Below are 24,295 nucleotides of genomic sequence, written 5' to 3'. Positions count from 1 at the left end.
TTAGCCAGGCACAATAACTTCCTGTAGTCTCTGCTGTGACAACAACACTCCCGAAGGTCACTGCTCCCAGCCAAGAAATAGTCCTGCACATAACCCCCTGTGAGACCACAAAATCAAAGTTTTCACACACATGTTTGTACATATTAAACAGACAAGATATGGTTCGGTTAATTAGTGAGCTTCATAGGTGTTGGTAGGTGGATTTTGTGACCTTCAGACAGAGCCAGCTGTGTCCAATCTTTATTCTAAGTTCATGTCATCTAACTGTGTCCAAAAAAGTGGATTAGCGCATTTCCCAAAATGTCAAACTATGCCTTTAAATTTTCTTTACCATTACAACCAACCAAAAGTGACGAGATATGACTTTGACAAGATGGTACTGCCCTCCATAATTGCAAAATTTCCTCAGCCAGACGCCCTTAAAATGTCTGCTTTTCCTCGCTCTGGAGTTGAGGGTGGCCTTGCTATGCTAGTTACAGAACTTTCTTGGCTGCAGGGCCTCAGATACTGGTAGAGCTTTTTGCATAAACTAAAGTGAAGGTTTATTAGCTCATAGACTGCCACCGCACAGATACACACGCACATGCACACACACACTCCCATCGAACATAATCCCATTCTCTCATGAGAAAGCATTACTCTCGGGCCATCAGAATCCCATTACCTACACTGAATCATAAGTAAGAGAGAGAGAGAGACTGCGAGAGAGAGAGTGTGATGATCGGGTGGGGCTCTATCAAGTAAGTGAATCAAGAGATGTGTCCACACATACACACACGTTACCAGCCATCCCAAAGGTGTAGAGACATACGGATGGGAAGGCGGGCATGGAAATTGACATGCTGAATTAAATTGATTCTTGAAAAATCGATACTTACGGTATGCTACCACGTGGTTATTAAATTGAGTGAGAAATCATTGGTCTATCTATAACCATCTGAGCGTGTGTGCGTGTGTGTAAGAATGTGCGGGGTTCATCTGTGTATCATCGATGATAAAACAAACAAGCATCACCCTGCTTCTCTCCCGTCACCCCTCCCTCCCCCCTCTCTCCTCCTGTCCTCTCCTCGCAGACGGCTGTCCTAACTTGTGTAACGGGAACGGCCAGTGCACCATGGGACAGCAGAGCTGGCACTGCGAATGCCAGACAGGCTGGAGGGGCCCCGGCTGCAGTGTTGCCATGGAGACCTCCTGCGCCGACAACAAGGACAACGAAGGAGGTGAATTTAGGGGGGGGGAGCAGGAGAAAATTTGTGGTGGAACTGTTAAGTGCAGTCCTCACTTAAGGATGCCTCTTGTAAAAAAAAAATGCTTGTGAAAGGATGCATGATGGAGAAAAATAATGAGGGTAGGCAATTTATTTTAAAAGCAATCTTGGTCATATTTGTTGAAATTCTCTTTACATCCCGACAGCAATCAATAAATCAAATGTTCTGACCAGAAAAATGAAAAAAAATCGGTATCTGGCTGTCGTTCTTCTGTAATAAGCCCGTCTAATCTTTTCATTCGGAGCGAATGAAATGATTGGCCTGAAGGGACGGGCTGGGATTTCTTCGGTTGGATACTTTCAAAATCTAGCTTACTCTCGCTGGTTTCAAAGTTGCCTACCACAGCTTTAAAACAAGAACTAGAAATAAGATAGATGTCTCGTGAGAGGAGTCCTCACTATGAATGCCAAAATTAAACTTTTTCCCCTGTGAAAGAATCTAAATATTAAATCAAGAACGGAAGAAGTAGGGGTAACTTATTTTTTTTGCATTCCTTGCTTACACCACCACCTCATCATTGCTCTTTCTCTGTCTCTCAGATGGACTAACAGACTGCATGGACCCAGACTGCTGCATCCAGAGTCCCTGTCAGAACAGCCCGCTGTGTCGGGGCTCCCGTGACCCTCTCCTGGTCATCCAGCAGAGCCCGACACACCAGCCCCGCGTCCGCTCCTTCTACGATCGCGTCAAGATGCTCGTGGGCCGGGACAGCACTCACATCCTCCCCGGGGAAAACCCGTTCAACTCGAGGTATGGCGGGGGAAACACACACAACACACACAGGCTACAAAGAGACTGCATGTTAGAGCATATCGCCGCTTTGATGCTCTTAGAAGGTCTAACATTTATTCATGGGAATAAATGTGTGCCATGAAAAATAGCATTAACTTCAGATCCGATGACACAAATATCAAATAGACTTCAGAATGGTCCACAGAGCCAGCCGAGACCTTAACAAATCCCTTACGAAGCAGACCGAGCCAAGATTCCCCGTAGATTTGGTGGAGCTGTGAAGCACTGTCCATGGTGCTGATTCTTGTCTGCATACATTTACACACGCCGGCATCAGATGTTTCAAAGGAGATAGCTCATCAAAGCGATGCTGTATGTTTAAATGTTATTCTATCTAAAGTGCAGCCACTCACACACACACTCATACACAAACATACGCACGTATCCATCCACATTGTCATGGTTTGTTTAGGTGATTGACGTGAGCTAATCTAGATGGCGGGGTTGGCTGATTGTTTCTAATTAATGAGTGGTGGAAGACCAGAGCAATGAACGAATGGGCAAATTGGGTGATTGAAGGATGGTGAGATTAATCAAATCAGATGATTGATGGTTGGGAAGATTGGCTTGATAGATTGACTATCGCTCTCTCACTCTCTCTCTTCTGTCCTCTTCCAGTTTGGCATCTCTAATCCGGGGTCAGGTGTTGACTACAGATGGAACCCCTCTGGTGGGGGTGAACGTGTCTTTTGTCAACTATCCCCACTACGGCTACACGCTGACACGGCAGGATGGAATGTATGTACAACAGCTCCCCAGCACTCCTTGCTGAAACTACCTCACCACATAGGCTGTATTATTAGATTAGATTAGATTAGATTAAATCAAATTAGATTAGATTAGATTAGATTGGATTAGATTTAGAAAACTATAATGATCCCATGAGGAAACAGGGCTGTTGCAGCCACAGATAATTAGATACAGCAAAGAAAGGAGATTTGGAATAAGAGCAGAGGAAATGTATTTACAAGAACAACAAGAACATAAAAATTAAATGAAAACAAATGGGGGAAAAAATGTGTAAGAAAATATGAAACGCTATGTAATACAATATAATGTACCAGTAAAATGTTTAGAAATAAGACTTGTTAATAAGACTTGTTTTCATAATTGATGAGGTTTCATGTCAGCTCGGGAATTTTACAACAATAGAAGTTATAAACAGTATGTGAAACCAGGTGATAAGGCTGTCTAAGAAACTTTTAAAGCAAAAAAAATTGAAAAACAACCTTGAAATTGGATTTTTAAGTACCACAATCCTTTGCTTTAATAGACAACTTCCGGACACATTTGGTTAACTCACCTGACATGTCTTTCCATTTTTCTCCTGCAGGAATCCCAGTTTCCGGGGAGTTTTAGGCTGCTTTAATTTGACTTTTCTGTTCTTCCCCCTACAAGTTATATTGAATTTAAGTCTTGCTGACATCCGTTACATGTTCAAAATTTGATTCATTGGTTCTTCAGACTGACCTCCACTCATTAAATGTGCAGTTTCTGTGTTCCCTGTCTCAGGTTCTTTAAGCACCCGTCTCCTCCTCTTATCAATGCTTTTCTTTGCAGCGTTTCCTCCCAGTTAGGCCGAGCTGACACCGAAACATCTGAACTTCTAGTAACATTTAATTAACCTTGCATTGCAGGGGCAGTAACTCACCAGTTTCACGGACTTGTGACTTGAATGAACATGTTCTGATGTCCCCGTCTGACCTTGTTTAGTTTTGATGAGTGCTATTTTCTTCCAGTTGTTAGAGGCTCTTGACCGCAGCAGTTCCAGACACGTACAAAGCTCTGGCCGTTTGCCATGGCAAACGCGCATATGACCTGTTTCTCTACTAATCATTAGCCCACAGCTGTTAATCATAATTTGGTGACAAAAGGTTAAAGCACATCTAATAAAATCACTTCCTCACTGAGAGCAGTGTTCTAACATTGTGCTATTTATATTCCAGACCTTTAACTGTGTTCTAGACAGCCTGTCTAGGTGTTAAAGTTTGTCGTACCATAATGCAATAATTTTGAAAACATCTATTCCAGGCGTTTTTTTGTTGATGAATTAAAGCTGTGGAGTAAATATTATATTGGACAGTATATGAGTCCAAATGCTCGTCCACCACAGCACGTCCCCATCTGTACCTCATGCCCATCCTCTTCTTGCAAACCTCCCCAGGTTTGACCTGATAGCTAACGGTGGGGCATCAATGACTCTGCGGTTCGAGCGTGCCCCCTTCCTGAGCCAGGAGCGCACCGTGTGGCTGCCCTGGAGCCAGTTTTATGCTATGGACACTCTGGTGCTTAAGACAGAAGAGAACACGATCCCGGGCTGTGACCTGAGCGGCTTCGTCAGGCCTGACCCTCTTGTGATTGCATCCCCTCTCTCCTCCTTCTTCAGCTCCAAGCCAGGGGAGAAACCCATCATACCGGAGACACAGGTGCAGTACCACTGACCTCTGGCAGCCGGCTAATCTCCCTTCTGGTTCCCTCGCTCTCTCCCCCACTCTCCTGTATGCCTGTGTCCTGTAGCTCTCTTTCTCCTTTCGCTTCCATAGCTTTCCCCCACACATTTGTTCCCTCTTTCTCTTATTTCTTTATTTCTTCCATTGTTTTTTTCCCTTTTTTGTCCTTCAGCCGTCAGTGGAAGCGTGACCCCCATTACTCCCTCTCTCTCTAATCCCCCCTAATCCCTCTCTCCTGTCATCTCCTCTCTTTTGTCTTCCAGGTGCTGCATGAGCAGATCGAGGTGCCCGGCTCGAGCCTGAAGCTGTGCTACCTAAGCTCCAGGACGCAGGGCTACCGCTCGCTGCTCAAGGTGACCATGACCCCAGCCGTGGTGTCCATGGGCCTGCTGAAGGTTCACCTGATGGTAGCGGTGGAGGGCCACCTCTTCCAGAAGTGGTTCCACGCCTCACCCAACCTGGCCTACACCTACATCTGGGATAAGACGGATGCATACGGGCAGAGGGTCTACGGGCTTTCTCAAGCTGTTGGTGAGTGGAAGGGATGGATGGAGGCAGTGTTCATTAACGAAAACTATGTCGAAATATGTTTGTCAACGACCTTTTTTTCCATGACTAAGACGAGACGATGACGAGACTGTGCTACTATAATTCATAAAGTTGGCGGTTTGCGGGTTCGGGTGGTTGAGTAACGCATATTTGTACATGTTGGGTGGGCGGATTGGTTCTCATAACGGACCGGTGGGTGCGGCTGAACCACGCATCACTAATGAGCTCAGTCAGGAGGACTCTAAGTACTGGAAAGCTGCATTCTTAATCAATCAACCTGTATTTTTCATCAGATAATGATAAGATCAAATTGTATGTGAATTAACTTTGACTAAAATGAAATGATGAAAAAAAAAAATAGCTGACAAAATTAAGAGAGAAAACATTTTGACTAAAATCAAATTACTTTTTGGTGACTAAAACTGGACTAAAACTATGAAGGATAAAAATGACTAAACTGTGACTAAAACTAATAAACATTTTCATTTTAAGACTGAGACTAAATCTAAATAACTGCCAAAATTAAGACTGGATGGAGGAGAAGTTGTGTTGGGGGTTGGGGGCTTTTTTTCCCAGTGGAGTAGAAACTTTACCAGTAAGGCAGCTCTGGCTATGACAGAGGGAGAGAGTGCTAATTGGGGAGCCTGAAGGAGAGATAATACACCAGAAACCCAGCCTCCATCCACTACTGCAGTATAGCCACAGTTAAGTGCTTTTTTTTTTTTTTTTTCATACGTCTATTTTTCATTGAAGCCGCGTGTGGTTCAGTCAGCCAGCCGTAACTGTGGTGAAGGGTTATTAGCCATCAGGGTGAGTTAGCAGTTAGCTACTGGAGCAGCAAGCAGGAGTCCAGGGGAGCCTCAGTGCTATTACATTCTGCTGTCACAGTCGCTCACAGATGCTGTCAGCCAAACACTGCTGTCAGGCCGCAGATGCAGTGGACATCTGGGGCGTCAGTGTGGACTAAAATCATGATGGCTTGGGAAATGACATTCACTCAAAGGTCCTGAGAGGAACTGTAATTTGACATTTCTCAAAGATATTATAAAGCATAAACATGGTTTACGATTAAGTTACGTTTCGCTTTAAGCGTGGATACAGACGCAGGTATACTACCTTATTGTTTGCAGTGGAGCTGAAAAGGTGCTGGCAGCAGCACTCTCACTGCGACTCAAGTGGGATTTGACGTGTTAACACACTTTTCCTTTCAGCAAGTTGGAACACAACAACATGCATGCACATGAATACACTCGTCTTAACTCATTTCCCGTATTTGTACATTTAGCCAAATCAGCCGAGACTCTGTCAGCACACGCACACGATTGGGGCAGCAGAGCTTTCACCGTGGCAACGGCCGTGGCCTGAAGGTTTAAAGGCCCGCCGGGCAATCTCTCCAATTAACAAGGTTTTTAATTGATTTAGCAGCGTGTTAGGGTGCGAGTGCAGGTTTTTGGTACAGGTGCTAACTAGCTTCTCAGTGTATCACACGTTTCACAACATAAATGAACTAGGGAGGTAACGCTCTGATGAAGTTTCGCCTCGCTTCCTCCGTTGTTTCTTTCATGTTTATGTATTCTCTGATTTTTTTTCTCATCACCTCTCCGTGTTTTTTTCCTCTATTTCTCTCGCCTCCTCCCTCTCCTGTATGTAGTGTCAGTGGGCTACGAGTACGAGTCCTGTGCCAGTCTCATCCTCTGGGAGAAGAGGACAGCGATTCTGCAAGGCTACGAGCTGGATCCCACCAGTCTGGGCGGCTGGTCACTCGACAAGCATCATATACTAAACACACGCAGTGGTACGTACACACATGCGTCTGTATATTCCCTCACATATGAACACAAACTTTTCCCTTTTTTCACAATTCTCCTTCTTGTTTATATTTAGCCAGTCCCCCATGTGTAGCAGGTTTACAGTACGGTGAATCTCACAAAACTTACTATTGTCTTGGGGAGGAGGTAGATCACACTGTGCTTCCTGCGGTTCACGTGGAATTTGCCAGGCGCCTCTTTTTACCTGTCAGTGAGGATTTTCACAGGAAGAGCTTGTGTTGTCTCACCTAGTTTGACTCCCTCATCCTCTAACGCCAGCACTACTGAGTAAACATGTGCACCGACCAATCAGCAGCAGCTACCAGAGCAGAGGCACGGGGTTGGGGGGTGGTGGGGTAGAGATACGTTTTCGAGAAACTGATTCTGGATCTCTGTGGCGGTGGGTGAGGGGGAGTAATACTTGTTTCATCATCTACTATACCATTGTCTGCACACGCATGGAAATATAAATGGGCTGGTGCACCGATGTTCTCCTGCTGTGATAATCAGTGTACTAATGGAATGGACACAACTGGAGAACCAGTGGTGTATAGAGGTATTTTTAGAGGTGGGGGAATGCATCACGCCTCCCTTGTCCTCATCACCTGATGTTAGCCTGCTGTACAGCAGAGTAATGAGAATCATGCAACGCTATACTGTTGTACTTTGGTCGTCAGAAGTTTAAGTTATGCCAAAATAATAAAATGTCACTAATATAAGCTGCTCGTGAGCTACACTGACTCTGTGTAATTGTTGTTGAGATATGAGATACAGCTTCTATTGCAACTCAGAACGTGACCAACGATCCTAATCTACTTATGTTTTCTCTCCTGTCCAGGCATCCTCCACAAGGGAAGCGGTGAGAACATCTTTGTGACGGAGCAGCCGCCAGTAATCACCAGCGTCATGGGAAACGGGCGGAGGCGCAGTATATCCTGCCCCAGCTGTAACGGCCTGGCAGACGGCAACAAGCTGCTGGCACCGGTCGCCTTGGCGATGGGCATCGATGGCAGCCTCTACGTCGGGGATCTCAACTTTGTGCGCAGGGTCTACCCATCGATGAACACGACTGGCATCCTGGAATTAAGGTAAAAGAATAATCAATTAGAAAGCCGATTGGGATTTAGAGGCTTTTTTTAATGTTGCAGGAAGAATACTGATGGAGACACGAAGGGCTGGTTAGATTAAAGTAGGATGGCAGGTTGTTTTCAGTACATTGAACATGTAGGATTGCATTGTTCCTTGAAACAGAAAAAATTAGGTGAGGACGACAGGATTATACACTGCACTAGATACCTTTTCTCCAGGGTGTTTTTAACCATGGTTCCATTTTGCTGTTCACACCACAGCCAGCTTTGTGTTGCTCTCTGTAGGTTGCTCTCCGCCGACCGTGTGAATTAACATTTGTTTTGTTGTGCTTTTTTCTCACCCTCTCCCTCGAAGGAACAAAGATTTCAGACACAGGTAAGATCCTTAGGACGATAAATTCAAAGTTTATTCTGCACATTCCAGTAGCAAATATATAAAATCAAACTATTTACTGAAATAATAATGCCGTCTTCTTTCACCTCAGTAACAACCCAACCCATAAGTACTTCCTGGCGGTGGATCCAGTATCCGGGGCTTTGTTCATCTCAGACACCAACTCCCGCAGAATCTACCGCGTCCACTCGTTAACGGGAGGCCGCCTGCTGTCGGACAACGCCGAGGTAGTGGCTGGGACTGGGGAGCAGTGCCTGCCCTTCGATGAGCGCTGCGGCGATGGCGGCAAAGCCACTGAAGCTACACTTATGAGTCCCAAAGGTGAGCCACTGGCAAAAAGTCTAGAAAATGAATCACTAATTATGTTGATGGTTGAATAATCTCTAATAATTAAGTCAATTATCAAACAAAAATGTTGTCTTTCTCTGTTTCCTGCTTCTAAAGTGTGAGCTGCTTTTCTTCTGTTTTATATCATTATAAATTGAATTGGTTTAGTACTGTTGTTTGGACTTAACAAGACATTTAGAGATGACACCTTGGGCTGTGCGAAATTGTGTAAATTTATTAGACTTAATTTCTACTGAAACTAATCATTAGTTTCAGTCCTAGGGAGGTGCAATAAGGCCAGTTCAGCCAATAATAACATATATATTTAGTCATGATTACAGAATCATAATTTGCATTTAAAGCTGAAGTAGGCAAGTTGGAGCAAATATGATTTTTAAAAAAAGTTATTTTTATAAAGCGGTCACTATATCCTGGCAATAGTGCATGAGACAGGTAATCGGAAAAAAATCATGTGCCTCTGTGTCCTCCGGTGTCCTCCGGTGTCCTCCGGTGCTCCTAATGGCATCTGCAAGATGCAAGAAAACAACCTGCCTAGTTTGACCGTTTGATCGACCGTTTACCTCTATTGAATGAACAGCCAATTTAAAGATTTTTTAAAGCCTGAAAACAGAGCCATGAGAAGGTGCAGAAGTCTACTTTTCTCTCAGAACACTTGAATTACAATATGCTGAAAGGTTATTATTATGGACATTTTGTACAGCGATGCCAAAAATATTCTGCCTACTGCCACTTTAAGTGGATTCTTTAGATTGTCATGTTTAAGTGATGAATGAAAACAGCTATTAAATAAACGCCTTCGTGATTTTCAAGACATATAGATTGAGGCAACCTTAAATTTCCCTTGATGAGAATATAATTTGTTTTCACAGTGCGCCCGTCTGTCTCGTGACTCCACTAAAGCAGGACAGACACAGAAGGAGGTTATAAACCAGGTTAAACTTGTTAATGGAATTATATTTTTGTGGATCATTGGATCTTAGAACATTGTGACACCAAACTGTCAAGGATGTCACGCTGTCACATTTCCTGCCTGTGACACACAAATGTGTGTACATGTGGGACTGCGGATATCAGTGTATATATACAGTATGTGTGTGTGTGTGTGTGTGTGTGTTTGTGAGAGACGATGGGAGAGATAGGAGAAGACAATGAGCCACTGATTCGCTGTCAGTGGCAAAGTCAGCCAGCACACATCAGCTTGCCCACTCTGCCTCTTCCTTCTCCGTCTCTCTCTCTCTCTCTCTCATTTACACTGTGCTGCCCTTCGCTGTATCCTCCATCTGTTGTTGTGTGTCTCGGTGCGTCTAGAAGTTATTTCGGGGCACAGTTGCCTCGAACAAACACACCTGTCTGAATGCCTGCTGCCTGTTAGACCGACGAGGCTGACACAGCACCACTGGTAAACGCTAGAAACAAATGAAAAGCAGAAAGGTGGGGTGGGCAACAAAAAAAAAGAAGCAGTGAGGGGAAACTGTGGAAGGAAGTAGAGTGCAACAGATCACTTGCCTTTCTAAAGAATTTGCTTGCAGTCTACAGTCGCCCTCTGGGAGGAGCATGAGCTCAGCTCCGCATCCCGATGACTCATCCCAAAAACTAACACTTATCTAACAGTTCAGTGCCCCTTCCATCACTTTGTTCCCTCTCGTTCGATGAAGCATTGAGCAATTCGGCTGTCAGGGCTGCTATCCGTTTTCAGCCGGCGGAAAGAGTGAAGTTTAATTGACTTAAAGTGTCCACGGGTCGCGCCGCGGCTTTGAGTTATGGGTCGTCACTCACCGTGTTCGTCTCTGCTTTTGACAGGTATCGCAGTGGATAAAAACGGGCTGATGTACTTCGTGGACGCCACCATGATCCGGAAGGTGGACCAGAACGGCATCATCTCCACTCTGCTGGGGGCCAACGATCTGACCGCCGTGCGGCCGCTGAGCTGCGACTCCAGCATGGACGTCAGCCAGGTACGACGGTTAGGAAGGGGAAGCGAGAGGTGACGGTGTGATAGATGATGATCTGACGGCCCCCGCGAGTGCTGAGCTATGGCGATCGTGTGGACACGAGCCAGCCGGCGGGTCAGGCAGTGACTGATTTAGGGAGGGATTAAAGAGTCCGTGCATAAATGGATGGATCAAAAGAGAGTGAGGAGGGCCGCAGTCACTTATAAAAATGAAGAGGAGACTTGTCTGAACCTTGGCATCCTTTCAAAACGCCTCCCTCAGTGTAGATATTATCTCACGTACAACTTTTGTTTCTGCCTACTAGGTGCGTCTCGAGTGGCCCACGGACTTAGCGGTGAACCCCATGGACAACTCCCTCTATGTCCTGGAAAACAATGTCATCCTACGCATCACTGAGAACCACCAGGTCTGTACCACTACGCTGGATCACCCCTGCAAAACCCTTAGTGTGGCTTTGACAGGATTTAGTCCCAATTAGGCTTTCTCAAGCCAATTTAGCAGGAAAAGTTCATATGCTAACACAGTTTTCTAAGTTTTCCAGTGGTGGCAACATTACTGATTAATTAGCTCTTGGAAGATTCTACTTCCTGGAATCTCACTTTATTAGGGAAAGTTTCATCTGCGCTGTTTCAAGAGCTAACATCTCCAATGTTTGTGGAGTTATTACCATTGCATGACCGGTCTCTGTTTGTCGCCTACAGGTGAGCATCATCGCAGGTCGGCCCATGCATTGCCAGGTGCCCGGTATCGACTACAGCCTCAGTAAGCTGGCTATACACGCGGCCCTGGAGAGCGCCACCGCCATCGCCCTGTCCCACACCGGCGTCCTCTACATCGCCGAGACAGATGAGAAAAAGATCAACCGAGTCAGACAGGTACGAGATGAAGAAGTGCTGCACACAGTTGTGGTTGTTTTTTGAATGAACTCGTTTGTCTAAACTTGTTGGCGAGCAAAACTGACAGCACAGCTGGTCGGGCTGTGTGGGTGCTTTTTAAGATATTCTCAGATTGTTTTCAGATCTACAGGCGCTACTTTCAGATTCGGGCACTTTAATGTTTTTTTCCCCCTCTGTTTTGATTGGTGATACATTCTCTTTCATTGGGGAACTCAATCTCATCATTAACCGGCTCTCCTTTTCCATTTTCTGTGTGTGTGTTTTTCTTTAGGTGAGCACTAATGGAGAAATCTCCCTCCTGGCCGGCGTCGCCTCCGACTGCGACTGCAAGAACGACGTCAACTGCAACTGCTTCTACGGCGATGACGGCTACGCCCCCGACGCCGGCTTGAACTCCCCCACTTCTCTGGCCGTGTCGCCCGACGGGACGCTCTTCATCGCCGACCTCAACAACATACGCATCAGAGCCGTGCGAGCCAACCGGCCCGGCCCCGCCGTGTCGAGCGTCGGGTACGGAGGGTCCGCGCAGTACGAGGTCGCCTCGCCGAGGGAGCAGGAGCTCTACGTCTTCAACGGGGAGGGGCTTCACATCCAGACGGTCAGCCTGGTGACCGGGGAGCCGCTTTACAACTTCACCTACGGTCCCGACGGAGAGCTGGCCATGCTGGTGGATAACTGCAACAACACGGTGAAGGTGAGGAGGGACGGCCAGGGTCAGGGAGGAGGGGCCGGCCTGCTCAGACTGGTGCTGCTGCCCGAGAATCAAGTGATCACCCTGGGACTGGACCCCACCGGAGGGCTGCGGAGCGTGTCAGCCGTTGGCCAGGAGGTGGCTCTGATGGGCTACAGCGCCAACACAGGCCTCCTGGCTACCAAAGCTGATGAGACGGGATGGACCACGTTTTACCAGTGAGTGTTTGTCATAGTGTGTTTGTATATTTCCACCTATCTGGAATACAAAATGAATGAGCTTGAACAGGTTTTATGTTCCATCATGTTGCATTCCCCAATAATCATCTGACACTTCACACAGTGTGCTGCTGCCCCCCAGTGTTCACTCTTATAACCACAGCCAGCTTCTCACAGATGACTTGCTTTGTTGCTCTCTGGAAGTGTGTGCGTGTAACTGAGTGTGTGCGTCCTTCCCTTCAATCACCTATACACTGCAATCTCCTGTCTCCCAGGTACGACAGCGAGGGCCGCCTGACCAACGTCACGTACCCGACAGGCATGGTGACGAGCCTCCACCGCGAGATCGAGCGCTCCATCAACATCGACATCGAGAGCTCCAGCAGGGACGACGACGTCACCGTCATCACCAACCTGTCCTCCGTCGAGGCCTCGTACACCGTCGTGCAAGGTAGGGACAGCACATACCGTACAGGACGCGGCGGCCGGAAAATGAGCCGGTCATGAATTTTTAAATGCTTGTGAGAGTGCCGAGGAAGTGGCACGAAGGGCAGTATAAATCAAAATGCTGTTGATTTAATTATAGAGTAGCAGATGAAGTGAAAGTGGGGTCTGTTTTTTTTATGTTATCGTCTCTAAAACTGCTTAATCTTAGTATTCAAAAACACAGCCGCCCTCTGTGATGGCGAATATGCGCCGGGCCTGCCGACTCTAATTGAAAGTCTTGTAATTTTCACTCAGTTATGTGCATGCTCCAGGAAATTATTTCCCTTCCCTTCCCACATCTCTCGCTCCCTCTCATGGAGTAAAATCACCAATATATATAGTTGTTAATCCCAGCTGGGATCATCCCGCTTTTGAATATCATCACAGCAAAAAATTCATTAACTCATGCAGAGTGAATCCTCCTTCATCCCTCAAGCCTTCTCCTCACACTGACGCACCGACATACAAATAGAGCTCTCGACCAGCTCCCATGATCCCTGAGCTTATTTGGTCTGTTTAGAGAGGAAAGAGAAGAAGAAGGAGAATACCCTCTCCTTGACCAGTGGCGTGACAGAGGTATGAATGCAGACGGCGGTTCTTGAAGGCCTCAGAGAGAATAAGTTGTAGATGTATTCAGTGATCCACCTGCGCTGCGGGAGGAAAAGGGGAGAGTTGTTTCATAGAGCTGTAAGTCATTTAAGGTTTCCGCCGCACTGTGTGGGTTTCAGCACGGCTCTCTGCTGACATACTCACTTAACCGTCTCCCTCTCTTTCCGCTCTCTCTCACTCTCTTCATTAACTCCTCCACAGTGAATTCTCGTTGGCCCTCAAGCTCTCATTCCGCTCTCTCTCTCTCTCTCTCCCTCCTTCCCTCTCCCTCGCTTCGGTTTTATTACGAGGTCGTTCAGACAGAGAGAGCAGAGGAGATTTATCTAAAGGCTGTTGCTGCCAAGTCAATGGAAAAAGCTTCACTTGTCTGTTTGAGGCATTGTTAAAATGTGCCTGGAGCTTTATTACAAATTGGCCTTATGGATTACTGTCATTTATGGCGGGGCTTCAAAGGGAGACACCATCTGATCCCCTAACCTTTTGTAAATGAAATATAAAAAAAATAAATAAAAAAAAGCTCACCCTCCCTCTGCATCTGCCAGATATTTCTGAGCCGAAAACAATTTTATCTTACTTCCAATCACGTCATTGTGATCGGGACGCCTGTTTTCAGACATCTGAGGGAGAATTTTTTGCCTCTGCATTAGTCATGGGTTTATCTGTTTCCATTCTTGTGTTTGAGAGTGAGTCATTAAACTGGAGAGATTGGGAGATTGTAGAGAGAGTCAGATTAGCCCATTCAGAATATTTTAGAGTTTGTATGAAGAGGAATCCGGTCCATAAATATTTCATGAACATGATCTGGTTCTCACTGACATGAGCCTGGACTTTTCTTTTTCTATTAAACTTCATTTTTTCAGGCAGAAGGTCAGATACACACACAGATGTTATACATTAAAACCTATTTTAATGTAATTTCCTTGTAACAATAACTGCTTTTCTAGGCAAAGTAGACAAAGCAGAGCCTGAAATGGGCCGGTACTCACCAGTACTGAGTACTGGCACTTCTGATTTTTGCCCACGAGTACCCTTACTTCTTATTGCGTACAGCCACACCCCTAAACACCTGCGTAACTGTGTCTCCGTGGTAACACATAGCTAGCGCTGAGAAAACAGCTCTGAAATGCCTTGCCTGGGTATTCCTTCTCATTATCCAATTTAATCTGTAGGCCAACAGATACCATTTTAAGTTGGTTTTATATATTTATATATGCAATATTATATTTGTATACAATTTGATTTGTATCAATAGCTACATAAAAAGTGTTTAGTAACCAAATGTATGTACAAACTGTGGAAATGTATGTCATATGTAGGCCTAATGTAATGAAATGCATACAAAAATACCTTTAAAGTGGGATATATTACCAGCATATACTTATAAATATAAATATATCATGATCATGATGAGCACTGAGGCAAAGTATAGCAGTCATCTGGTCCCCTTGTTGACCTTCTACCTGTCTGTCTGTCTCCCCCTACAGACCAGGTGAGGAACAGCTACCAGCTGTGCAATAACGGCACCCTGAGAGTGATGTACGCCAACGGTATGGGCATCAGCTTCCACACGGAGCCCCACATCCTGGCGGGCTCCGTCAGCCCTACGATCGGTCGCAGGAACATCACCCTGCCCACGGACAACGGCCTCAACTCCATCGAATGGCGTCTGCGCAAGGAGCAGACCAAGGGCAAGGTCACCGTGTTCGGGAGGAAGCTCAGAGTGAGTTTTTTTTTTTTTTTATTATAAATCAGTGACGGCCTCGTTTAAAAACATTTCCTAGAATTAAACTCTCGTTTTTCCCCTTTTTCTTTAGGCTCACGGCCGCAATCTCCTCTCCATCGACTTTGACCGCAACACACGCACAGAGAAGATTTACGACGACCACCGGAAGTTCACGCTGCGCATCATGTACGACGCTCAGGGCCGGCCAGCCATGTGGTTGCCCAGCAGCAGCCTGGCGGTGGTCAACGTGTCGTATTCTACCACCGGACAGCTGGTCGGGCTGCAGAGGGGGAGCATGAGCGAGAGGACGGAGTTTGACCCCCAGGGACGCATCCTGTCTCGCTCCTTCGTGGACGGGAAGGTGTGGAGCTACAGCTACCTTGACAAAGTAAGCTCATTTATCTTTAACATTGTCATCTAGCCGTCAAAATCTCACCCAAGGAAAGGCAATTGCAGGAACGAATAGCAATTTGGATTGCAGAATTGAGTGAAGTAATACATCATTTTCATGGTTATGAAGATTCAAATTTGTCAGCTGAGAGCAAATTACTGCTGGTGCTATTTCACAGGAGGCAAGTCATCCATTGATAATGCTATTATATTAATCCGGATTCCGCCTCTCTCTCTCTCTCTGCTTTGCAGTCCATGGTGCTGCTGCTGCAGAGCCAGAGACAGTACATCTTCGAGTTCGACGCCTCGGGTCGGGTCACGGCCGTCACCATGCCCAGCGTGGCCCGCCACACCATGTTCACGCACGTGTCGGTCGGCTACATCCGCAACACCTACAACCCGCCGGAGAGCAACGCCTCCATCATCCACGACTTCAGCGAGGACGGCAGGCCCCAGGCCACGCACTACCTGGGCACCGGCCGCCGCGTCCTCTACAAGTACGGCAAGCTGGCGAAGCTGGCGGAGATCGTGTACGACAGCACAGCCGTCACCTTCGGCTACGACGAGACTGCCGGCGTGCTGAAGATGGTCAACCTGCAGAGCGGGGGCTTCTCCTGCACCATTCGCTATCGCAAAATGGGGCCGCTCATCGACAAGCAGATCTACCGCTTCAGCGAGGAGGGGATGGTCAACGCCAGGTTCGACTACACCTACCACGACAACAGCTTCCGCATCGCCAGCATGAAGCCGGTCATCAGTGAGACGCCGCTGCCCGTCGACCTCTACCGATACGACGAGATCTCCGGAAAGGTGCGCATATTTCCCCTCTGGTCTACGATCAAGGATTTAACTTTGTCTGTGATTGTACGTTCTCTGGCTGCCAGAGGATTCACCTTCTCTCTAAACCTTTCTATCGACAGGTGGAGCACTTTGGAAAGTTCGGGGTCATTTACTACGACATTAATCAGATCATCACCACCGCCGTTATGACGCTGAGCAAGCATTTCGACACCCACGGTCGCATCAAGGAGGTCCAGTACGAGATCTTCCGGTCGCTCATGTACTGGATGACGGTGCAGTACGACAGCATGGGGCGGGTGGTGAAGAGAGAGCTCAAAATCGGGCCCTACGCCAACACCACCCAGTACCGCTATGATTATGACGGAGACGGCCAGCTCAGCGGCGTCAAGGTGAATATTCTATAATACTGTCTTATCTTTTACAACACTTGATAGACTTAATAGAATCACATTAACAAACTCCCTCGTTTCATCCAGGTGAACGACTGGTCCACCTGGCGCTACAGCTACGACCTGAACGGCAACCTCCACCTGCTGAACCCCGGCAACAGCGCCCGCATCTTGCCGCTCCGCTACGACCTCAGAGACCGCATCACGCGCCTGGGAGACGTCCAGTACCGCCTGGACGAGGACGGCTACCTCAGCCAGCGCGGCTCAGATGTCTTCGACTACAACTCCAAAGGTCAGCTGCTGAGGGCCTACAACCGAGGCCCCGGCGGCTGGAGCGTCGTGTACCACTACGACGGGCTGGGCCGCAGGGTGTCCACGAGGAACAGCGTGGGGCAGCACCTGCAGTTCTTCTACGCCGACCTCAACCACCCGACAAGGGTCACGCACATCTTCAACCACTCCAGCTCGGAAATCTCGTCGCTCTACTATGACCTGCAGGTAGGCGTGGGCGTACGTAGATGTACATCCTTATAGTTCAATAACATTGATAAATATACATCCTTATCCTAAAGCAGAATATGAATGTACTGTCTGTCTGTCTCATGATCAGGGCCATTTGTTCGCCATGGAGGTGAGCAGTGGGGAGGAGTACTACATCGCTTCTGACAACACCGGCACACCGCTGGCTGTCTTCAGCAGCAACGGACAAATGATCAAACAGGTAAAACACAAAGAAACTTTGAATCACACTTTATTTGCAATCAATTACTGCTACGAAAATTGTAGTAAAAACAAATCTGCATATGGAAAAAAGGCGCGAATAGTCACAAATTTGTGCCGGGTGACGTGAATGGTGCGAATGATGCGACACGAACACACAACATTTTCGTCATTTGCGTATTCGTTGGAGTTGAAATATTTCAACTCGAGCAAGAAATTGACGTGACGCTGTGTCGCGAAAGCCTATCAGTGTTGAGATCCTCCTCCTGTCGTCACTGACGTCCTGATGTTGTTTAATCAGAAATGGGGGAAAAAAATATTGTAGCCATCTGTGGGCACCCAGATCTACGATAGTACCCCATATTTATACAGAGACTAGACGAAACTCTGTGTATAAATGTATGTGTATAAACCACAGACAGTCTATGGTATAAACAGCAACGTTGCTGCCGTATTTATGCCTAAATAACGTTGAGTGTTGATGGAGCAGCTGCACAGCCTGGCACTGATCGATCCGAACTCCATTCAGAAAACAAGCAATTTAAAAGTTGTTTGCTTGTCATCTTGCGGACAGACCTGACAAAGCATGAATTCAGACTTTTTACAAATCGGCATTATTTGCTTATTATTTCGGCATCCTTTTGATCCGTTTATTGCAATTGAATCACGGCACAACATCTGTTTATTTTGGGTTCATACTGCTGTAGCGACGTGTGGCTTACTAGATACAGTGAATACAGCTCGCCGCCGGGTAATGTTATGAACCAAGACACGACGGCGTTTGGTTTTCCGACATATCTGGGACTTCCACAACATGTACAAAGCAGCAACAGTGGTTATTTCTTCCACGGTAGATGGTGGAAAGAGAAGTTGTTGAGAGGAGAAGGGGCTCGTCTCCATAGATACGGAGACGAGCCCCATCAAAAATGATGATAAAATGATATTGCCGGTCTGAGTCACGCAAGTAAAGTAAAAATTCGCCTCGCTCTTGGTTTGAACACAGCTTTAAGTAAATCAACTCTGCCTCATCATGTCATCCAGGTGCAGTACACGGCCTACGGAGAAGTCTACCTGGACTCCAACCCAGAGTTCCAGCTGGTGGTCGGTTTCCACGGCGGCCTCTACGACCCCTTGACCAAGCTTGTCCACTTCACCCAGCGGGACTACGACGTCCTGGCCGGACGCTGGACGTCGCCCGACTACAGCATCTGGCCCAAGATAGGGAAGGATCCCTCTCCGTTCAATCTGTACATGTTCAAGAACAACAACCCCCTCAGTGACATGCTGGATGTCAAAAACTATGTCACAGGTAGAGGATTAATACGCATTAATGTGTCGAATTCTGTTGTATGAATAGTTCTACATAATTTAGCCGTATTTTTACTCTGTAAGTAGAATTTTATTCAAAGCCGTCCGTTGTCTCTTGATATCTCTACTGTGCAGAAGAAATTTATTGTTACTACTGAAAGTAGAAAATATAGTGCAGATGGCACCGTGGCTGATAGCTTTGCATAACAACAGATGTGTCACACAAGCGAACACACTTCCACTTTTTATGATAAGAAAGAAATGATTCATTTGCTGCCGTGTTTAACTGAGTCATTTGGCTAATTAATTTCCCTCCTGTCTGCTGTAGATGTGAAGAGCTGGCTAGTGATGTTTGGCTTCCAGCTCAGTAACATAATCCCGGGGTTCCCTCGACACTCGCTCTACTTTGTGGAGCCGCCGTACGAGCTGCAGGCCACGCAGCACTGTGAGAACGGACAGGTACGGAGCGCCAGTATTAACCTCATGATAGGGATTCAGCTCTTCATGTTAATGCAGATTGCAGTCATCGTTCACAGCAATATTTACCAGTTGCAGTCAGTTGTGTGTTAATTAGGGCTGTCAATCAATTCAAATATTTAATTTCGAATTAATCACACATTTCTTATCTGTACAAAATGTACCTTAAAGGGAGATTTGTCAAGTATTTAATACTCTTATCAACATGGGAGTGGACAAATATGCTGCTTTATGCAAATGTATATATATATTTATTATTGTAAATCAATTAACAACACAAAACAATGACAAATATAGTCCAGAAACCCTCACAGGGAATACATTTAGCATAAAACATATACTCAAATCATAACATGGCAAACTGCAGCCCAACAGGCAACAACAGCTGTCAGTGTGTCAGTGTGCTGACCTGACTATGACTTGCCCCAAACTGCATGTGATTATCATAAAGTGGGCATGTCTGTAAAGGGGAGACTCGTGGGTACCCATAGAACCCATTTACTTTCACATATCTTGAGGTCAGAGGTCAAGGGACCCCTTTGAAAATGGCCATGCCAGTTTTTCCTCTCCAACATTTGTGTAAGTTTGGAGCGTTATTTAGCCTCCTTCTTGACGAGTTCTTATGACACCCCGTGGTACCAGTGGATTCATTATGTTTTTTAGTTTCATATGATGCCACTATCTTCACTCTAGCTTTAACACTGAGCCCGCTACAACTTCTGAAAGATCAAATTGCATTAATGCATTAAAGAAATTAGTGACGTTAAAACGAATTTGCATTAATGCGTAATCATTGCGTTAACTTTGACAGCCCTAGTGTTAATATGTAACTGTCAACACAGTGACAAAGCTTTCTTCTGTCTCCTGCAGCTCATCACTGGCGTGCAGCAGGCAGCCGAGCGTCACAATCAGGCCTTCATGGCCCTGGAGGGCCGTCGCCTCAACAAGGAGCGGCGAAGACGCAGGGACAAGCCCGGCCACTGGTTCGGCACTAGCACCCCCATAATAGGCCGAGGAGTGATGCTGGCGCTGAAGGAAGGCCGAGTGGTGGCCGGCGTGTCGGCTCTGGCCAGCGACGACAGCCGCAAAGTGGCTCTGGTGCTCAACGGCGCCCAGTACCTCGAGGGCACCCACTACACCCAGGACGGGAAGGACTGCCACTACTTCGTGAAGGTCGGCTCTGCTGACAGCGACCTGTTGGCCCTGGGGCTCACCAACGGGCGCAAGTCACTGGAGAGCGGCATCAACGTGACGGTGAGCGGGCGCTCGAGGAGAGGAGTGACCGTGGAGTTCGCGGTGCCGTCGCTAGTGCTGAGCGTTCGGTACGGGCTCGCCGTGGACGTGGTGGATGAAGAGAAGGTAAGACTGTTGGAGCTGGCCAGGCAGAGAGCGCTGGCCGGGGCCTGGGCGAAGGAGCAGCAGAGGGCCAGGGACGGGAAGGGAGGCAGTCGCCTCTGGACGGAGGGGGAGAGACAGCAGCTGCTAACGACGGGCCGAGTACAAGGCTACGACGGCTACTACGTACTGCCCGTGGAGCAGTACCCAGAACTGGCTGACAGCAGCAACAACATCCAGTTCCTCAGACAGAACGAGATGGGCAAGAGGTAACAGCCCACCTGAACTCTTCCCTCTCTGTCCGCACTCTCACTTCTCTAGATCCTTTCTCCTACCCAGCCTCCTCGAACCCTCCTCCTCTCAAAACCCAACGGAGAATTAACCAACACACGGGGGTTACTCACGGAACGCTGCAGGGACTTTTGAAAAGAATGACTTATCAGAAAAACATTATCGTTCATTTTACTGCCACAGGCAAAAAAATTTAGTCGTTTTGTTTTTCTTTTTTGGAAAAAAAACTTTGAACAACTGAAAAAGCACTGAAGAACTTTGAGAACAATTGCTTAACGAATAAGAAGATTCCCCTTTTTAAAAAAGATAGTGATATTTTCGCCCATATTTTTTGGGTCACACTGAGAGCGGCCACGACAGCTACCGAACACAACGGTGGAGTCGTACCGCGCTGGCTTCTGCGGTGACGGCTTTTCTGTCTCTGATAGACACTGAAGGGACCAAAGTGGAGACAAAAGCCACTCCAGAGGCGCAGCCGCTACGACGCCACGTCAACGGAGGACGTCACAAACGGCGACAGACAAGGCAATGTTAAAGGTCGTCCAATACTAGGAGTCGTCTCCCTGTCTCAGGCCTCCCATCGTCCACCACGGACCAGTCCTCTCCAAACCAAGCAACACACACAAGCTAACGGCATCCTCGAACCAATCCGAGCCGGACTGGAAGATAAACTTTTTAAAAAAACAAAGTTAAAAAAAGTGATGGCTATATTTGTGGACAGTGGTATCACACAGCATTGTTTATTTTGAAATGGGGTGAAGAATCATATTACTACATATGTGTCCGACTACACTAAATTTCAGGATGTTGCGTATATTGTAGATGCCGTAGTTTTGTACGTTTCAGTCGCGGTAGAATTGTGAGACTTTCACCAAGGCACTTCTGTACAGAACGATCAAAAACACACCACTCACAGAGTCCGGAAAAAAACATGCTAAGTTAGTATTTATTTTATTCTTTTTTTATTTATTTATTCTTAGTACTATATGACAATCATGAATGAGTCACCAGTTCCAAATGAACAGTAATGGATGAGTTTATTTTCTTTTGTAAAATATGTAAGAAATGTTCATTTTGTTTTTTTGTATTAATTTCAGTTTGCTGCCAGAGCAAATAATAGTCACTCTCAAAAAGAATAATTTATGTAATAAAGTGTTTTAAAAAAGAAAAAAAAAGCGGTTTATACTTTAAATAAAGTCTTTAAAACTGTGAAATCTGTTTTTTCGAGCTATATTTCGATGTACAGTGTATAGACCTACCTTTATGCAGCACAGTAGAATATTGTCCAGAATATCGAGTTTTATATTTCTAAGAGGAAGTGGCTTGTAATGTGCAAAATCTTTAGCTGGTCTTACTACTCTAGAGTTTTGTGGCACTCTAATATTCCATATCTACAATATCAACCCCCAGTTTGTTGTTTTTGACTGTTTTCTTTTTTGTCTGGAAGCAGAGATATTTCTGTCCTAAATCCCAACAGCAGTAGCAGTAATGGATCCCTCTCACTGTGAAGAGACTCGTGCTGGATGTCATAATGTACCAAATCAGTATTATCAAAAGGATGATTCTTATACATTCACTGAAACGAGACTCTTCTGAGAACCTTATCAATAAAACATAATTGTTTACTTCAACTGAGCAGCGTGTAGTTCACTTTCATCTCGCTTTTTTTTTGTGTTTGCAGACGATTGATGTTCTTTTCTACACTTCCACCAGACTTGAATGGCGTACATTAACATTCGCTGCATTCCAAAGCAATCTTTGGAGTGTTGTTGGTGTACTGGAAGAAGCTCCGTTGATTCAAACAAGCAGCTTTCTTTCATTCTTTGTTAATTGTGCATCAGCATCACTGAATAGCTCCGTTTTGCTCCATATATTCCTGTCTGAAACAGATGTATACATAAATGACACTGATGTCTCAATGGCATGCCAGTAAACAAACACACACAATTACCTCTCTTGTTCTTCTCTGCTTTCATTTCTAAATACACATACATCGGGGCCAGTCTTTCTTACACTGACTGTTCATCGATTCTGATGCCATTTAAGTAGCCATTACAATTACGCCTGTTAACTCCGTTAAGTGCTTACCGATAAATGTTTTTGTCCTGGTAAATTTTACTCTACTCATCCCCTTTCAGCAGTGTTAAAGTGTCTATAATCAATATTTTATAATAACAATGGACCACATGACCACGGTGCATTCACAAAGTATTCAGACCCTTTCACCTTTTTTCACATTTTGTTATGTTGCAGCCTTGTGCGAAAATCATTTAAATACATTTTCCCACTCATTAATCTATACTCAATACCCCATAATGATTTGTTTGCAAATGTATTAAATCACCTTTCAGACACTTTGCTCTGACACTTGAAATTGAACCCAGGTGCCTCCCATTTCTCCTGATCACCTTTGATATGTCTCTACATCTTGATCAGAGTCCACCTGTTGTAAATTCAGTTGATTGGCCATGATTATGAAAGACACACACACACACACACACACACCTGTGACTGTCTATATAAGGTCTCACAGCTGACGGGGCACATCAGAGCAAAGAGCAAGTGGTGAGATTGAAGGAGCTGCCAGCAGAGCTCAGAGAGACATGATAGGCCTTTTCTCACTGCAGATATTTGGACTCGTCATAGTGTTACTAATAACACCGACGACGGCTCAGTTTATATTCAAGTGTACCGGTGAGAGTCACAGTGAGCCAGCACGCATGATACCAGGAATCTGAGATTAAAGCTGCTAAAAATGGAAACAGCCATCAGCTATCATTAATTTGTATTATTTACACCTGTGCTTTTCCTACTGCGACGAGTCAAAATGAAGCCTATCGTGTCGAGACACAGGTGTGGGAGAAGGCTACAAAAAATGTTTGCAGCATTGTAAGGTTCAAAAGATGGATGAGTCTGGAAACTTTCCTGTATGCATCATGTGAAAGGAGTCAACCGCAGTGATGAACCCACTAAGAATTCTCACCCAACTCTGCAGCTACCCACAGCTCTGTCTTTTTACTGAGAAAACTTGTTGTTTTGGTTGTACAGCCCACATCTTACCAGTATTGGTTCATTCTCACAGCTCCCGTAGCTTAGCTTTTGGCTGCAGCAGGGAGCTTTTTTTCAGTATAAAAGCTTAAAAACCAACTGTACTCATTATACAGAACAACCTCCATATAAATGTAATGGAGTAAAAAGTATAATGTTCCTTTCTGAATTGCAGTGGAGTAACAATATTAAGTAGCATAAAATGGAAATACTCATATCTCAAGTACTAGAGTAAATGTACTTAGTTACTTCCCACCACTAGTA

General features: G+C 45.9%; 1 protein-coding gene across 18 annotated transcripts in view; it reads left to right on the top strand.

The window, feature by feature from the left end:
* Window positions 1–22,609, top strand: part of tenm2a (teneurin transmembrane protein 2a) — a 248,142-nt gene extending 225,533 nt beyond the window's left edge. For all 18 annotated transcript variants that reach the window (XM_074648059.1, XM_074648056.1, XM_074648053.1 and 15 more), the window contains 23 exons: window positions 1,074–1,220; window positions 1,808–2,018; window positions 2,679–2,798; window positions 4,225–4,486; window positions 4,774–5,041; window positions 6,711–6,854; window positions 7,706–7,955; window positions 8,311–8,331; window positions 8,441–8,670; window positions 10,498–10,652; window positions 10,954–11,055; window positions 11,351–11,524; window positions 11,817–12,454; window positions 12,730–12,905; window positions 15,034–15,269; window positions 15,364–15,660; window positions 15,915–16,472; window positions 16,583–16,852; window positions 16,940–17,350; window positions 17,463–17,573; window positions 18,614–18,881; window positions 19,209–19,339; window positions 20,228–22,609. In XM_074648059.1, the coding sequence (XP_074504160.1) occupies window positions 1,074–1,220; window positions 1,808–2,018; window positions 2,679–2,798; window positions 4,225–4,486; window positions 4,774–5,041; window positions 6,711–6,854; window positions 7,706–7,955; window positions 8,311–8,331; window positions 8,441–8,670; window positions 10,498–10,652; window positions 10,954–11,055; window positions 11,351–11,524; window positions 11,817–12,454; window positions 12,730–12,905; window positions 15,034–15,269; window positions 15,364–15,660; window positions 15,915–16,472; window positions 16,583–16,852; window positions 16,940–17,350; window positions 17,463–17,573; window positions 18,614–18,881; window positions 19,209–19,339; window positions 20,228–20,965 (5,918 nt within the window). In that variant the 3' untranslated portion in view covers window positions 20,966–22,609. The remainder of the gene's footprint in view (window positions 1–1,073; window positions 1,221–1,807; window positions 2,019–2,678; window positions 2,799–4,224; window positions 4,487–4,773; window positions 5,042–6,710; window positions 6,855–7,705; window positions 7,956–8,310; window positions 8,332–8,440; window positions 8,671–10,497; window positions 10,653–10,953; window positions 11,056–11,350; window positions 11,525–11,816; window positions 12,455–12,729; window positions 12,906–15,033; window positions 15,270–15,363; window positions 15,661–15,914; window positions 16,473–16,582; window positions 16,853–16,939; window positions 17,351–17,462; window positions 17,574–18,613; window positions 18,882–19,208; window positions 19,340–20,227) is intronic.
* Window positions 22,610–24,295: the final 1,686 nt, after the last annotated feature.

The sequence above is a fragment of the Sebastes fasciatus genome, chromosome 10 (genome assembly GCF_043250625.1).
Source record: "Sebastes fasciatus isolate fSebFas1 chromosome 10, fSebFas1.pri, whole genome shotgun sequence".
Lineage (NCBI taxonomy): Eukaryota > Metazoa > Chordata > Actinopteri > Perciformes > Sebastidae > Sebastes > Sebastes fasciatus.
Note: the sequence above shows the minus strand (reverse complement) of the source record. Positions and strands in the feature narration are given on the sequence as shown.